Source organism: Esox lucius, chromosome 22 (genome assembly GCF_011004845.1).
Source record: "Esox lucius isolate fEsoLuc1 chromosome 22, fEsoLuc1.pri, whole genome shotgun sequence".
Classification (NCBI taxonomy): domain Eukaryota; kingdom Metazoa; phylum Chordata; class Actinopteri; order Esociformes; family Esocidae; genus Esox; species Esox lucius.
This window is the reverse complement of record NC_047590.1, coordinates 8,096,953-8,114,443: the sequence shown is the minus strand read 5'-3', so window position 1 is coordinate 8,114,443 and position 17,491 is coordinate 8,096,953. Positions and strand designations below refer to the sequence as shown.

Below are 17,491 nucleotides of genomic sequence, written 5' to 3'. Positions count from 1 at the left end.
TAGCCTATAGTATTATAACTTATCTATTCATTATTTTTGTACAACTGACCATTTCAGACTTTATGAACATGAATTGTTTAGATACAGTTTATTTGGCTATGCATATACTGTATTACTGTAGTAAGTTATTTGCCATATCCATTTGCAAATAAATATGATTTTCATGTATCTAAAGAGTTCAGAACTTGTTCAGATTAGCTTAAGTAGGACTGAAACACGTTATTTATTTTTCAACAAACACGTATTTATACATATAAAAATAAAACGAACCAAAGCACATGTTTTGAATTCATATGCGGTCGTGCATCACTTTTACCCCAGATGTGGAACCACAAGCCCGGGACTGCCCCTCGTTTTTCCAGATCCACTAACCTAACCAGGTAAAACTCGTGTCCTTTGGACAGGGCGCTATAATAATGTCTGAGTTTTTCTAATTGGGTTCTAAATTAATATACTCGCCCTGGGGAGGATGAGGGATAAACAGTAATCTGCGGTAACACTGCATTTCATCAGGATAAACTGTGACTGGGAACATATACACAACAGTCCACAACTCAAAGGGCTGAGCTTTCTCTCAGTAGGTTTCTCTGGGTTTGCGTCATTATTGTCCTACTGCCCTATATTCTTGTGGTCACAATGAAATACGATTATTAGCTATTGGATGTAAAAAGAAACACATTTAATCTCATTAACATTAACCACTGTGAAATCTCTATCGCGTTTATCCCCGTCAGATAGACAAAGCAATTAGGCAGCGGCTTTAGACTGCCATTGATCAAGCTAAAAATCACCAAATGTCGTTTCCATACCGTACATACAACATCACAGGTCGTTAATGTTGTAGGTTGCTACATACACATTTAAGAAATTTAACTAAATCTAATACATTTATTCCGTGGCAAATACAGACTCGCCATACGTTTTATAGTACTGTGCCCATACCGCTAATATCATCAGCGGAAGAGGCGGAACTGTAGTTCTGTACAGAATTGTTTCCTCCGGTCACAAGAAGACACACGTTTTCTTGTTGTCAAAATATTTTCCACGTTGTTTGCTAGCTTTAGCATGAATGTGTCTTCGAATATAATTGTTTTCTTTATTCAACTCCGTAATTAAAAGGCAGTATGGTTGGAAAGATAAAACGAGTCCGCGAAAAGCTTCACCAGGCTGCAGTTAAGCTTGACAGCACACAGTCTGGTGCAGCAAGATCCAAAGATTTAGAAAAGGCACCGACTGCTGTGATACCAAGTGGTTCATTCATTTTCGATGTAAACAAGACGAACAATGAAAATCTACCGATAAAAAGTGAAGAACACGCTAAGGTATGTCTACAAATAATTATACATTTAATGACAACTTTGCGGTTGCGTTGAACCATTCTACCAGCTCGTTTAGCCAACAGTACTGCAGCTATGCTAGCTAACAAAAATAAAGCCATTGTCGCTGATTCAGTTAGCTAACGTTCAATTGCTACTGTCTGTTGTAAACCACATTCTGCGCGCAGAGGAGACCCGGTCAGAAGTTGTTTCTTTTCTGTTAGGATTCTGGTTAATCTAGCTATTCGTAATTGTATTAACATTACACTGCTAACAGTAGAGCAATTATAAATGTGAAATGTAATTTTATCGTATAAGAGATTTTTGTTGGCCGATCAATGTGGATGTTCTCTTCTAGTTCCAATCGACCCCACAGAGTTCCTTTCCAAGTGGAATCTTTGCTGGCACACAAATCACCCCTGAAGCCCTTGTCCAAACTCTGAAGTTTCAAGAACCCTCCGTTGACATCCTAACACCTGCGCAGAAAGGTACCGTTGTCCAACAGTCAAATATTTAATTATATTCTGGGGTTGACTTGCCTCTCCATGCGTTATCAACTCCTTGTGGGTTCAATCGAGATAGAGGGCCGGAGTGTGTTGCTTCCGGGCAGGTAAAGATTCAGGTATGGACTTCGTTGTTGGGTGAGCAACGTGATCAGCACCAGAACGGCACCGGATGTGTTTTTTGGGGACTCATGTCTCGACATTAACTGTCCCAAGTTCGCTGGGAGTTCAACAAATTGGATATTATGTAATTGGGGAGAAAAAGTAAAAAGTCTAAATTCTAACCCTAATCTAAATTCAAGTACATGCATTTAATTTCTGTTGGACAACCTCAAAATGTTAAGGAGACATAACCTTTTTCCAGTAACACATCAGTCAGCCATTAGCCACATCTGGCAACTTATTTTGGGTCGGCCGATGGTGTTTAGTGCATAGTGGCTGCTACAAAATGTTCACTCATTCAAATCCTTGAGCTAAGCACTGAACCCTACTTGGTCATGTATGTTGCTCTGGGTAAGAGCTTCTGCCAAATTCTTGACAATCTGTTAGCCTCTGCTACCACAAGATGGCAGATAATGCAAAGTAATGACTACACACCAAAGTACTTGCTGCTATGTGTGGCAATGGCAACGGTCCCAGTCTATGCAGTGTTTTTACTGGTTTGTTGGTTTAACAGGTTCAAGGAAGATTGATGCAAAGTAAGCTGGTTATCTATACAAAAGAAAGTAACCATGTACATTGTTGGTCTATTAGAGATTGGAACACATTTAAGCACAAATGTTTTTAGGCTTCATGCGATGTGGCAGTCTTTCTTCGCTTTTTAAAAGAGACTAATGCGTGACGGCCCAATACAAGTCAGAGGCAGTCGGACTGAGTCGTCCTCCCAGACACTGTGGAGCTGCGTCAGGTATCCGGCCTTGCCAGACAATGGGAGACCGCTTCTAGCCTTGCTGCAATTTAAATAGATCACGTGCGAAATCAGCGTTTCGGCTATGCTGCCCATCTGCCCTGCATCAGCTGTTGCACCCTGACGCCACTCCGATGCGTGGCCCCACAAGGAGGCTGCTCTTGCAGTCAGATCCGGGTCTCAGCGCAGCAGATTCTGGATGCCGTGTCCTGGGTCACCGGGCTGCCATGTGCTGCCATGTGCCCCGTTGATTTCCTGTTGGAGAGGTTTGTGGATGTTAGGGATTACGGTCACAGTCTGTGTTTGGATACCTTGTTAAGGTGCCTGCTGTTTAGCTTGTGCCCTCTAATGCATGTCAGGAAGCCTGGGGGGGGGGTGTTCAGGGGTCCTATGGTTCCTGGCTGGCGCAGTCTCTTTAGTTGGTTGCGTGCTGCTCCCTGTGGCTAGTGAGCCAGATGGGAACAGCTTATCTTTCTGTTTCTTTTCTTTTACTTACGTGCATACATACAAACAAACACACACACTGCTAATTAGTACTCTTTTCTTGCAGTGTTCAGTAGTTTAATGCGCACAAGCTATTAACAACAGCTATATTTAGCTGTGGCTATTGATTAGCCCAAACATCAAACAAACTGCCTTCCTGGCTGCTGACGGAAGTGTGAGATAAAAAAAGACATTGCAATGAGTGATGCAGTTTTTCATCTGTTTCCATGGTGAAGTAATTGTCAGTGTGCCTTTTTCTGAAACAGCATCCGAAGAGACAATCACTTTGACCTCTTTATGAAATGGTTGCTAGGTTTTGAAATCAAAATGTGTACTACAGCATTGAGGGAAGAATATTAAGCTGTAAGTAAATATTAACATGGCTATTTTATTTTATTCCAGTGGGTGATCGTGGCGGTGTGGGGGTTGTTGCATTGAGAGGAGATGTCTTCTAACATTTGAAAAGAAGACAGGGGCTGCCATAACCGAGCGGTTATTTAAATCTGCGCCTCTTCGCTTCAGCGAACTACCGTCACAGTGTTGTCTTTATAGTCCTATTTCACCTCAAGGTTCCCCGATGTACTTTCACTGACTCCACTGCATTAGTGCTCCGTCTTGGCTCATCTTAGAGGGCAAGTTGTCCTCATCTGTGTGTTAGTCTGCAGGGATTCAAGCCCTCTGGTTTCCCATCAGGCCATCTATCCAGCTAGCCATATGCTGGAGCTTCGCTCCACTTTTACTGATAGAATAATGTGCTGCCTCTGTGTGTGCGTCTCCCCATCCATGGCCTGTTATGGTGGGCCCCCCTGGGTGATGGAAGCTGAGTAGATATAAACTCCTATCTGCTTTTAATTGGATCGATTTAATTAGTTTTTACTATGCTCATTTACCGTTGGTGCTTGGCATATTAGTTGACAGCAAAATTAAAGTGTGTGTGTGTGTGTGTGGGTGTGTGTGTGTACACATGTACTTGCCTATGTCTGGGCAAAATAATTTTAATAATCACACTTTACATTGTTTATCGTCCAGGCCTTTTAGATTGCCTTGCTACCTATTCTAAGTCTTAAATCAATGAACTCAAAGAGCTGAACTGATCTCTACCACACAATGGCCTGATTTTTAAGAGAGACACTCATGTGAAAAAGTTGTATTTTCTTACGTTTGCACTTGAACATGTAGTCTTCACTTCAACACTGCTGACAGATCAAGATAACCTAATGAACAAATAACAGATTATACTTTGCAATCACTTATTATAAAAAAAAAATCAAGAGAAACGCATTTTCACCAAACGTAGCGTCTGTCATCACAGCAAAACAACGCCACCTCGACCCATCTGTCCAGAGCACATTGCTCCAGTAGTTTAAGGGCTTTACCCGGGGTTGTCTGACAAACATCAGTTGTCTCGGTATTACGTTTTTGAAAGCGGAGACATCTTCCTTCCTCGCCTGCCATAAAGGCCAAGTTTGAAGTCTCCGACAGTTGACTCAAGCACTTCGACATTCATTGTGGCAAGAGAGGCCCGTAGGTCCCTCTTGCCACAATCATAGAAATGTCTTAGAGACTGATTCTTTTGGTGCACGTCATTCAGATTTTAGCCATTTTATGTGATTACGGTAGGGGTGTATACACTTTCTATGCATAAGGAAATTAAATTTCTGTTCATTGTTGGGTGTAATTTTTCACATTACAATCATCCCTGCCAACTATTGATCTGACTATGAACACACACTGCACTTTAATTGGAGGTATCCGTTTCTGAGCCAGGACCCTGCAAGACTGCCTCCTTACCTTTGGATCAGCTCCCCCCAAAGCCCTCAGCTTCTCTTCCTCCTTAGAGAGAGCTGTCGATGATGCTAGGGGAAAGGGGAGAGCCTAAGCGGGGAACAGCCAAGCAGGAAAGGGAATATGGAATTCTCCCACCACTCATCAAACAGCCTAAAACGGTGCTATCTATTTCACTGTGTGCTGAGAACCTGATGCTCTCTGGGGATCCCGGGACGACCAGGGAGGTGGTAAGTAAGGCCATCTTCCCCACCACAAACAGCCCGGGGTCGGGTTGGATATCTCCCATCAGCAGTCACGGACCTGGGCTGGTCTGGGATGGGGATGTGGCAGTAGTAGAGATGGCTATCTGGCCGCTGTATCTCTGCTGCTCCAGCAGGACAACACATTTGTAGTTGACACTGCGGTGGCAGATTCAAGATTGGACCCGGCAGGAAGTAATTGCGACGCAATGAGAGCTGGTCTGCATGGCACTGCTCAAAGAGCTTTCCCTGAGGATGGGCTTAAGATGCACATATACAAGGAAAATAAATAATGGTATTTTTTGTTGGGTATTCTGGGTTTTCTAGTTTTATACAGTCCCTTTTTGTTATTTTTAGGGATAAACTGCTGCTATTTAGCAGCAGTTTAACCTTGACTAGTTGACTACACAACAGTTGACTACACAATAGCTTCACAACAAACCTTGACTAGTTGACTACTACTACGGATTATACTTGACCCTGTTGTGTGATGTGGGGGGGGGGGGGGTCTCGTCCTGACCTGTCTATCGTCATCAGGGGTGTAGCACAGAATTCTGGGCCTTGTACATAGGTGGTCTCTGAGGGCCCCCTCCCATCTTTATTCAAGATTCAAACATTTTCGAGGACCCCTCTACATGTTAGGGCCCTATATACTCCGCACCCCTTTGCCCTCAGTCCGACGCCACTGATTGTCATGGCAATGCCGATTGTCATGGCAATGCCGATTGCCAAGGGCCACCAATACAAGTGAAAGTACACACGGCTGAGTCTAGCCTCTTTGATTGGAGGTGTCTAGTAAAGGGAATGTCATTAGATAATGTTAGCTAGTTGAAGTCGGTGTTACAGTTGGGCTTCCTTTTTAAGATTAAAGATGGGCCCTGTCGCTGTTCGTTCAGCTGACCTAAAATCCCCCCCCGGTCTCTGTTGGCGAACCAGCTGGCGCTGTCCTCTGAGAACGAGCTCTGCTGTGGATCCATCAATGTGAAGCAGTAAGAGCCGGGTGCCGCTGTCGTTCCACCAATCAATACCTGAACTGCTGCTAGCCAGGCCCAGCCGGGTTTATTCACAGGGCTCATCAAGCATGCTGTGGTTATTGAAATGACTGGCGCTCTATTTGTTGGCTGGCTAGCTGTTGAACTTTTTAACCTTGCGTGTGTGTGTTTGGCTTGACAATCGATAAGGGACGGAACAGAAAGCAGGCCGTTGTGGCACCCTTCTCTATCAGCACCGGCCCTTTTAACCACGTTAGGCCGGGCATTGCACAGACATGGATGATATTACCTAAATGTCGATTTATTTGTAATATCGAATCAATCTTTTTGGTATAGTGCCCCGACAAACACATGTAACGGAAAGTCATTGTGATAACCGACAGTAAAGTGATACATTTATTTGGAAAGGGACAATTTCGGATGTTTTAACGCTTGCTGGGATGGTTGAGGGGGCGGTAGGGGAATTAAAAACACTCTATAAATGTCTTCACGCTTGGCTTTCTGACTCCCACACTGACAGTTTCATTGCTGCTGAATGATATTAACTACCAGCGCACAGCCCTGCCAACCCTGCCGTCCCCCTGCCAACTGTTCTGCCCACTCCTCCACGCCTACTCGCTTTCAAACTGCTATCATGGAGAAAAACAAAACATATATATAATTATTATTTATTTTTTTAAACAACGAATTGGTTTGAATTTACAGTGTCGGACTGTATTGTATGGAATTGCCAACTTTTGACTGGCAATGTTATTTCCAGCCTTTTACTTGTGTGAGTTACAGACAGGTGAGAGCACAGTATGGGGGTTTGATGGGGGAGCTTAGCGTGTATATGGAATTGTTACCATGCGTCACTGGTCTGCGTATCCATGTCCAACATATTGCGGCAGCAGGACCCTTTTAAAATAAAGTCTGCGAGGCAGACTGATTCAAAGATGGCCAGCCACTGTGCAGATGGGCTGGGCTTTGGTCGTCTGGTGGAGACTCACGAGGGGAATAGCCATGTCTATTTTAAGCCTTGTTAAACAGAATGACAGATCTCAGCTAAACTCAGCTGGCGGCTTGCACTAGTGGCTACATCCAACCCAGAACGGTAATTAGGCCCCCAAGGCCCTGTTGAAGCCCACACGCCCTGCTTTTATTTTGTTGCCGTCACGTTCGTTGTAGAAACAGAAACGCCTGTTTCTACCATGAGGATGAGGTCTTCAAACGGTACATTTCAACGGCGAGCGTAATAATGGTTAAAACAGTGGTCTGCATTGTTGTGGTTGAGCTGTATTTGCTCCAAATCGCCGATAATGGTGCTATGAGTTCCTGGTCCAGTACTACTTTTAACACTCCACTGTGTGGTCCTATATCTGTGTTCCGATAATCCCCACCCCCCTTCACTACTAACACAGACTCCTCGTCTGTGTCTTTAAATGAGCCCCTATTGATCGGGGAGGAGAAGTCTCTGCGCCGCACAAGGCTTTAACCCCAAGCAGCAATTCAATGATGGGACGGTTCTAATGTAACGCTAACGACATCCCATCTAGAATATCACGGTAATGATGGCGAGGAATAATGTGTTGTATGACTAGCTCTAGCAAGTTATGCGTCTGTATGTCCTGGTCTTGTGATTTGCAGGCCGAGTGCGATGTCGAGTCCAAAACATCTGTCTAACCGAACGGATCGTATTGTTCCGCTTGTCAGCATACTCACAGGATCACTGGATAGTCAGCCATGACATTGTGCCCAGATGAAAAAAATAGTTGCTTAAAATCTAGGTGTTTCCGAGAAACGAACGGGGTGTCACTCGTATGTTTACATCTGGTCGAGAAAATGTGGAAAAACCAAGAAGCAGAGGTTTCCCTGCAGACACTATGTCGACAGTCTCCCACTGTCATCCTCCACCGTTGTCCTCAAAGAGGCCAGTCAAGGACTGCCGCATCGCTAATAACAAAACCAGTTCCACACGTCTCTGCCGGCTACGTACGGACCGAGGCTGCAGCACGGCCGCTTCATTTCCCCAAGGTCACGGAGGAGCGCGTCAATCCCGTTTCGCCCCGTGCGGTCAACAGATGGGATTTAAGGGATTTTAAAGAGAAAAAACACATGCGTCACAAAAATCCGTCCTCAGCCTTTTCAAATATCGTAGGTCATGGTTTTTGTAAAGCGGCTCTACATTTTGTCATTGTTTTGTGGCCTGCTGTCTTATGAATGTTTACATTTCCACCACACGTGACGGGGAGATTGTGGTGTACCCAGGGGCAGTGGCGGAGTTATTGTCACTTTGCGACAGGAAGATGCCATTAGCTACCATAGCCTCCACTCTTATCGCACTGTGTCAGTGTTTGATAACTTTCTCTGTGTCAGGAAGGGCAGGGATTGGAATAAATGTTCATTGTATTTTACACACACACACACACACACACACACACACAGATTCCCCTCTGGGGCTAGACTACACATGGGGGGGCTCAAGGTGATTGTCCTGATTACTAAAAACTTTCCACCCTGGGACAGGATGTTTTTCTAGAGAGGGGAAAAACTGGTGTATGTTGTGGGTAGTGTTTTCCATTTCCAACCCCATCTCTGTCTGTCCTGTCTGGTTGTGTTTGAACTGGCGGTGGAACACAAGCCACATGGCCTTTTGTTAGCTATAGCTTCACAACACCGCTACGATTGCTTTTGTCCTTTTGGCATTTAGCGTTCCGGCATGGGTTATTTCCTAGATTAAATACTACAGTCTTCCTGTCAAATAAAGCTATAAAGTTGGAAAACTTGAATTGATATATCCCAAACTCACATCTGTCACTATTCCATTTAAATATAAAAGATTTATATTTTGCAATGGACAAATTCAACTTTTTCAGTGGAAAAATTTAACAAAATATTATTGTCGATGAATGGTTTTTGGTGCAGGTGAATTGACTTATGTGGGTGTGTCTGCCTGTTCTCAGCTCCTGAAGTGAAGAAGCAGCAGTCGAAGAAGGAGAAGATGAAAGAGAGGAGGGACCGCTGGCTTAACAGTGAGTACGGCTGTGGTCGTCGTCATACTGTTGAAAACATGTCTGTCCTTTTTAATGATTTTCAAGGCAATACACACAGGCTTTCAGGACTGCATTAGTCCCATTCCCACTCATCATCTTCTTCCGCGTTGCGTCTGCCGGCAGAGTCCAAGAATTAGCTATCTGTGCCTGTGTAATTACAACCACTTTCAAAGTTACAATTTGCCATTCCTTTTCTCGGCAGAAACGGCGGCCCTCCGAAATTAATGTTGGGCATGTTCCCGGATTCCAGATTGTGACTTTAACACCACCTCGTCTATAATTGTGATCTCGGGGTAACTCAATCTGCTGATCCAATCAATTCTGTGTGTAACAGAAGATGTCTCCTCTGTGCATATGATTAGGTGCTAATGGTCTTTCTGACTCCATCTGAAATCAGAGATAGAATGTGAGACTTGGGCCTTGCCACTTTTCAGAAATGGGGAAAAAAGCCTGATAATTGCTTTTCTGTCATGGAAGCGACTGTGTTCCTGGAACAGGCGTGGCGATGTCGACTGTGTCTGTGGCATGGCGTCCCAAGGGTCAGTCCGGATGGCCATCTGCAAGATACGGGCGTATTGTTAACACTGTGTGAGACTCAAATGTCCCATGTGTTGCGTGTAGCCTAAATAAGAGGGCAGGATTTAATCAAAGCCACATTTGCGTCTATCTTCAGCTTGGCAGGACCTGGACACTGCCTAAGGATTAGCCTAAGTCTCTCCTCCTCTCACTAAAAAGGAGGAAAGGACATGAACTGTGAATCATCTCGTGGCCGGCACTTTTAATACCCTGGACGCGTCCTCTCAAGACGGCATCCACTAAAGTCAGGATTTACACTTGAAACCAGGAAGTTCTGTGCGGCTCAGTTTTCAGTTGCCGGTGAACCCGTGGGTCGTCCCCGGTGACATCTGGTTTGAATGTTCCCCTTGGTAATGTGTATGGTAATGCAGCGAGGAGTGTTTCTTTGCCCCCCCCCCCCCGGTACGGACAGGGTCAATTACACGGGCGAGACTGTTCGCGTAACGAACCACAGGAGCGACATAACTCTGTTCCGCCTGTTCCTTGCGTTCCGGTCAAAAAAGCCAACCGTATTTATCCTCGTCGGCCAGCCATTAGGCCGTCGTTTGCCGACTCGGGTGTGTACTCGACGAGAGGCCTGGGGAATGCGTTGGCCGTTGTAGTTCTGACGTGTTTTCTCTCGGTCCCCGTTTAAAGAGATCAGCTCCATCAAGCTGGCCCAGGAGCAGCAGGTGGCGCGGGCTAAGAGGGCGGCCATGCCCGTTGTGGGCGACATGAGGCCGCTGGCGGATGCCCTTCCAGAACTCTCCCAGCTCATCCCCTCGACCACCAAGACCTCCAGGAAGGCCTCCAGGAAGAACCGGGTGTAAGTACAGTTGCCTTGGAGCGAGTCCATCCACTAGTCTGGTCCCGCCCCCTCCTCATTCTACTCCCCCAACTGGCTGTTGTTACAGCTGTCGGTTTTTGTCATTATAATGCGTTTTCTACTAGTGGCCTTATTTCATCCATTAACTGTGATCATTGTTTTTTTTTTTTTTTTTTTGTGTATTTTTTTAGAATTGTATTACGGTTGTGTCATATTTTACACTGTTGATGCACTGTCAATGCCTTGACTGTTTTTCGTTCAGTTTGTTCAAGTGGATTTAATTCCTCTGGTTCAGGTCATTCTTTGCATTTTTGTCAGAGCGATATAACATGAGGTATAGCGTCCAAGTATTTGGTCGGTCTCCGGGATCATTCCCTGACCGGAGCCAGCAGGGTGAGCTGGGGGTTTTCTAGACATCTGTGGAGCCTTGTTACGGGTCAGACCCCATCCGCCGGCAGAACCTCTTTTCGGGGCGTAGATTCTACAAAGTGGCGCTTCGTTCCGCAGTGATGTTGGTCCATGTTAATGGAATGAGAGTGCTTGGCGGTACTTTCATTTCACAGACAACCCGTTTGCTGAACCATCCATCAGCGTGACACAACTCTAACTTGGATTCAACGGGCCAGTTGGCAGAACCTATGATGGATAATCTTTTAATTAATTATTCCTTTGCAATTTGGTTTCTTGCATCATTCGACCTAATTTGCAATCGCCTATTTAGGATGTGGTTTTGCTGTCCAGATTAATAGTTTAATCTCAAGCCTTAATCTAATTCCGTTTTTCAATAAGTCTCCTGCATTGTGCAAAATATCGGCTGCTGAATGTTATAACGTAGAAATCAAATTATATTCTTATGTACAACGTTTGAGATTCGCTATGTTGTTGTTTTGTGCAGGGTTCTCTGATAGGCCTAGATTGGCATCCACAGCACTCTTTAACTGTAACGTTCAGAGCGGGTGTGGACTCAGGGTTCACTGTCAACTCGGGCCGGAAGTGCCATAGAATTCTCACCGCCTCCAAGTTTCCGCTTCCAAGGCCAGGAATGTGCTCTGTGGCCCCACAAACACAGAGGAGACGCTGGTGCTGGGCTGCTGAGGTCACGAATCCCACGCAGTACAGAATCACGATACCTCAGTAAACTCCACACCCAGGCCAGTTTTACTGCAGTTTTACTCCTAACTGGATGGAGTCGGCGAGGTTCCCTGAGATGCAGAGGGTCGATTTAGACTTCTGGGACATGGTTGCACATAATATGGCAGAAACGGCCTGGTGTCCAAGTCGGAGGGAGAAGGATGAGTGCTGGGTGAGATAAGGCCGTAAAATGCACCCCCCCCCAAAAAATAGGGCGATGTCAGAGCTGCAAGTAAATCATGTTGGGTCAAGTTCTGGGGAAATTTCAATTATACATTATACCACTCCTGCTTGGCTTGGAGCTGGAGTTTTATAGCCTCTGCCATCCCGGGCTATTCATTACAGTAATCAAATTCAGCTCATGAAATCCTTTGTGGAGCTTTTTTATTGTGATGAGCACTTTTTCACTCGGCCATAAATGTCTGTCTGACGCTGTGCCTCGGGGCAAATGCCTTGGTTTTGTTTTTTAATGCGCTGTTGCAGCATGCTCTCTTTTCGGGGAGGAGCATGCAGTAGCCAGGTGAACAGTACAGTTGTACTCCCAAAACCGTGCACCCTGCAGAAATAGCTGAGATGCCTTGGCCGACTACAGCTGTTTGACTTGACATAAGACTTGACCAGTTTTGAGCCCTGGTGCTGTGTTAGGGCGAATCAGCTGTAACCATGTATTCATTTGAAAGTGTTCATAGCAGCCAAAACCAGTGGTTACTTTTTCAATGTGTCAACAGGATGGCTTCCTCTGACTGTGGAGAGAAACAGGTTTTGCTTCATCCTACTGCCTGAGGTTTAGAGAAATATCTCCTCTGCATTTATGTAGCCTACTCTAAACCTGTAGGGACATGCAAAGGGCCCACAGGGCGGGGCCGTGATTGTTGCCTGGGGTGGACGGTTACTGGTCGGACAGGCCCGCCTTGTCGTAATGCGCTCTACTGACTCCTTGTGGTGGGACAGATGCCTGCACTCAAAGGTGCTTGTAAAGCTGGGTACCAGTAAATCACTTACTGATGGAGCTAGAGTTGTGATAAACATCTCCAACTGTTACAATTGAGCATGGTATAATCTCTACCAGTTTATCACTCTTTTGAGGAATGGATTATATTTTCTTTTAAGTCAAATGTGTGTTTATGATTGAAGGAATTCGCTGTATTAAATTTGTGTGTGCAGTTTGGGATAACTGACTGTATAATAGACGACAGATGTGTGTTTGTTGAGAAGAGAGGTGAGGATATCTTAGCCCACTTTGCACCTGGTTCTTAAGCCAATTTTATATTATGGTTTATATTTTAACCTAATGATTTTTGAATTGTGAGACTCCAGCTTCATTTGTAGATTGTGGTCATTTTTAGATGATCAGTGTGAACATCTCCCCACCAACCCTTTTGGGAACCTAAGATGAGAATGGCAGTTCTACAAATAGCATTTTAGAGTTTTAAAGTATTGTTGAAATGCAGTAAATTACTTTCAGCGTTAAGTTGAAGTTAAGCAGCTAGATTTATCTGAACTGACGGCACTGCTGACTCTAGTCTGATTACTGATGGAGGTATTGGAACCGCGGAAGGGGAATGATAACATGAGTATAGGCGTGACGGGGTTATTTCCTTCAGCCTTGTGATACTGGAATTCCTTCCTCCCTCACGGAAGTTAGAATATTCCTCAGTTGGAGAAATCCGGACAGAAATGGGATCAGGCAGGTCACGTTTGTTCTTTTTTCATCTGATGATTTGTTTGACATCATGTCAGACTGATGTCTCCCCAATTCCACATTATTTCAAAACCTCTTTACATCTTTTTTTAAATTGTTATTTTACGATATGTTGAACTATACCTGAACTGTAACCCACCCCCAGGAGTACAGGGCCTATCCACACTGGCCTACCGCTGACCACTTAAAACCTTTTGTCATGTATGTAATAGTGTTTTTTTCTCAAACGGTGTATACTGTATCTACATCTGTCTGCCTCTCTGCCTGCCACTCTGTCTGCGTTTCGAAACAACTAAGGTAGAATCTGCAATATGTCCTATAAACTGCAGTCTTCAGGCAATATTGACTATCTAATCACAAGCCAACACATTCTCTATGCAAGTTGCCAAAGACCTCAAGTCCTTATTCGTCTTCCATCTGTGTTATTATAGGCAGAGTAGAGATTTATTGTACTGTTTGATTAATTCCACAGAACTTGTGTAGCTGTCCTGTCTTGGATTTTGTGAAAGTTCCCGGGAATGTTTTCATAACGCTGATCTGTCTAATTGTACTGATGATTATAAAATGGTGGCAAGAAACATTTATCTGATGTTTCAAGAACCTTCACTGAAAGTTGTTTTCAACTCTTGCCATAGTTTAATACATTATTTGCTGGTCAATTTTTTATTTGCTGGAACGGGACATGTTATATAGAATTTTGCAGACGTGCACTAAATATGAGTACATTTTTGACTTATATTTCTAGTACATTTATTTTTTTTTATAAATGTTTTGAAGATTTTTACTGTATGAAAACCCTAACTTATGTTCTGTGACAGTTTCCAGTTTCCTTGGTAAATATGTGTTTACCATTAGTCTACTGAGGCTCTGCCTCACCTTCTTACCCTTGTATGGCAAAAGCAATTACAGTCCTTCTGTAATTGCTTATGCAGTTGATTAGATTTTGGTTAAAAAAATATATATATATTTTGTTTGACTTTTTCTTCTTAGCACGGCTTATTGATGGACAAAGCTAGAATGTATCGTGGTGAATAAGCATAGTTGGCCGGTCTCCATCTCACAATCTTTACATGAAGCAGCCGATCAGCCTTCTGTTTTGTCAATCTATCCACACAATGATTTTCACTCTTGTTAAATATTTTTTTTTTATGGGGAAATTATATTATTTTATACAATTGCTAAGAGAGAGAGTAATTGTGTAAAATTATTGGCACTTCTAAAGATTGTTTTAACTTTCTTATAAGTAAATGATCAGTCTTAAAGGGACTGTATTCATTCAAATATCAGGGAGTGGGTACAGTTTGGTGTTGAAAGAAGGATGAACATGCACAAAATAACCTCCTTCCTATTGGAAAATATGGTTTAAAATTTTAGATTTTACTGGGCGGTATTATCCCAAACAGTGGACAACTTTGTCTTCATACTTGAATCCTTTTGAAAACATGTGGTTTGTGTTAAAGAGGGCAGTGTGAGGAATGGAGGAATGGTCTAAGATCCCTTCCAGGGTGTTCTCCAATCTTAAAAAAACGATAGAGGAAAAGGGCTCCGTGTTCTTATGCTTGCAGCAAAATCCTGAAAACAAGGATGCCAATAGAATTTCATTTTTTTCCTCCATGGTATTTTTGGAAGTACATATATCATTTCAGAAATGTGTACCTTTGGTTTTGTACCTTGAATTGTAGATTGAGTACAATATAGCTCAATACCTGTGCTTTCTTTGTTCCTTTTTTTTTTATTCATACTGATTCAGCACTGCTGTTTCCTCAACTCATAACAAAGCTGTAGACACCAAGCTTAACACATTTTCTTGATTAGTTTGCTTTAGTTTTAGTTTGCATTTTTTTGTAATATAATTGTTGTGGACAATGCCTGCAATTAAGTATTTTGTTGAATGGTCTGTTCCTTATTCATCCTTTTCACTGATAAGTAAAACTTGAAACGTTAAGGTCCTGACAGCTGCACATTGTTATAGCTGTGTCTTTGTGTAGAATCATAATAATTCCATGTTAAATTAATTTCTCTTGTGCCTCCTTGTCTCCCTCAGGCCAGTGAAGAAGAAGCCGGAACCAACAGACTTCAGCTTGATGAAGCCAGCGCAGAAACGCAAACTCCTGTAAAACCTGCTGACATTAACCTGTACCTGAACACTATTAAATGACCACTGATGATCACGACCGATGTGAAATAAAACCACTCCCTTAAGTAATCTCAGCGGTCTGCTGTGACTGCCCTCATGCGCTGGTAACATGAGCTCGATCTGAATTTAGTTTGGCCCTCTACCAGCTGTCCAGTGACAACGGTGCCGGTGCTTCGTCTGTCCCTCCTCTTCGCCACCTCGCACCAACAGACCTAAAACTACATTGCTTACACATTCAATATTCTCTTACTTAAGAAGGGATCCAGTTGTGGTTCGAAAACAGATTCAATCTGGCCTGTGATCGCTTTGAGTATAACAAAAGTGGGTTAAAGAAACCTTCCAGCCACTCTTTAAACTACATTTAAAGTATGAAGCAATGGTGTAATTCTTGCCTGCGAAATTGATTTTGACCAACAAAATATCCCCCCCACCACCACCTTCTTGCATTTCAATATCCTGATGTGAAGACCATTTGATGTGAAGCTTGCTAATTCTGAGAGCATTCCAGATAATGCCCACGTTCCATTTACTTGTTCCTGTTTATTATTGCAAATGTTCGTCGCCATAAATATTTCATACTTGTTTTCATCGCAGGGAAAGTGAGACCAGCCGGTTTAGTGAAGCTGTGAAGAACCTGGCACACAGCACGACCAACCCTCTGACAGCTATTGGTGAACACCTCAGGAAGAGACTGAAGCAAGAGGAGGAACAAGAGCCCAGCTAACACACTGGATGCATTGTCCCGTTTTGGATCTGCAGTCGAGCTGTCCACCAACTACCCAAAGGCACGGTCGTGTTTGAGATTGGCACTTTGCCGTATGTGTAGGTCGTACAAAGAGTGACGCTCCTTAACACGACCATGGCGTGAGAAAGCTCCTGCCTTTATTTAAGAGGAACCCAGATGCCTGCATCCCTGTCCCCAATCTGCCATACCTCCAGAAAGTACAGCTGTTGGTTGAAGTGGTTTTGTTCTTTGTGTTCTGTACCAGTAAAACATACAGGTGGACTTAGTTGATCACGCCCGCAGTGCTGGAGTAGTTGAACGGTCGCTTTTGTGGATGAAAATGAATGAAATGTTGAGAGTAGAACTGTCATCCAGAAGTCTTCTTTCAAATTTTGTACAGTATCTCTTCCACATTTCTAATGTAATAGGCAATATTAAAAATGCAATACAATACATTTAAAACGTGTCTTTGATTTTTGTATAAAACGATGTTACACCTTTGTTATATGGATGTTTATAGAGATCCAGGCCCGTTGCCTGGGGGGGGGGGGTCAAAAGGGGGCATTGCCCCTCCAGATAGAATTGGGTTTAAGAGTTACCCTTTATAAATACAATCTCAAAGACTGCATTGGGGACAGTGCCTTCCTGACTCTGCTACTTTCTACCCAATGTCAGCCTTGTCTAAGTGCTTAAGGGGTTAATACTCCCTCTGGCCTTGGTCTGAACATTCACACGCGAGTACGAATGCTTGCACGTGCGCAGACACACACACACACACACACACACACACGCACACACATTGAGGGACGCACTCACCGCCTCTGCCTGTCTAATAGGTTGCAACTAAGCAACAGCCTAACAATTGACCTCAATTTAGCAGAAGGAATCGATAGGGATGAATGCATCTCTAAACATCTCTTACCACAGATCAATCATTGAATTTTAATTGAACGTAAGAACCTGCTTGATGAGATGATTGTGATATAAGACATCCGGGTGTTAAGACATTTTATGGTCATTATACAAAGTCTAAGTGCTTTAGGACAATACGCATCACAGAATGTGTCAATAAATTTGTGTTTGTTTGTTTATCTTGGTTCTCTGTTTTTCTCTGGTCCTCTTTTTTGCTCTGGATCAAGTTCTGAACTGGTTCTAT

General features: G+C 43.7%; 1 protein-coding gene and 1 long non-coding RNA gene across 4 annotated transcripts; one reads left to right on the top strand and one right to left on the bottom strand.

Annotated features, from left to right (window-relative positions):
- Window positions 1–987: 987 nt before the first annotated feature.
- fam207a (family with sequence similarity 207 member A) lies at window positions 988–16,790 on the top strand. 2 transcript variants are annotated; one of them, XM_010891021.4, is made up of 6 exons: window positions 988–1,322; window positions 1,675–1,804; window positions 9,171–9,239; window positions 10,473–10,641; window positions 15,519–15,587; window positions 16,206–16,790. In XM_010891021.4, exons 1-6 carry the CDS (start codon window positions 1,125–1,127, stop codon window positions 16,333–16,335), a joined length of 765 nt encoding a protein of 254 aa, XP_010889323.1. In that variant the 5' UTR covers window positions 988–1,124; the 3' UTR covers window positions 16,336–16,790. The 2 variants fall into 2 exon arrangements, with proteins under 2 accessions (XP_010889323.1, XP_034145758.1); XM_034289867.1 differs by lacking the exons at window positions 988–1,322; window positions 1,675–1,804 and adding an exon at window positions 2,736–2,992.
- On the bottom strand, window positions 2,893–8,247 carry LOC105022521. Of its 2 annotated transcripts, none has more exons than XR_828901.3 (3): window positions 7,930–8,247; window positions 4,369–4,423; window positions 2,893–2,981 (listed from the first exon to the last, which is right to left on the bottom strand). It is a non-coding gene; the product is annotated as an uncharacterized LOC105022521 (long non-coding RNA). The 2 variants fall into 2 exon arrangements; XR_002195945.2 differs by lacking the exon at window positions 7,930–8,247 and adding an exon at window positions 5,001–7,770.
- Window positions 16,791–17,491: the final 701 nt, after the last annotated feature.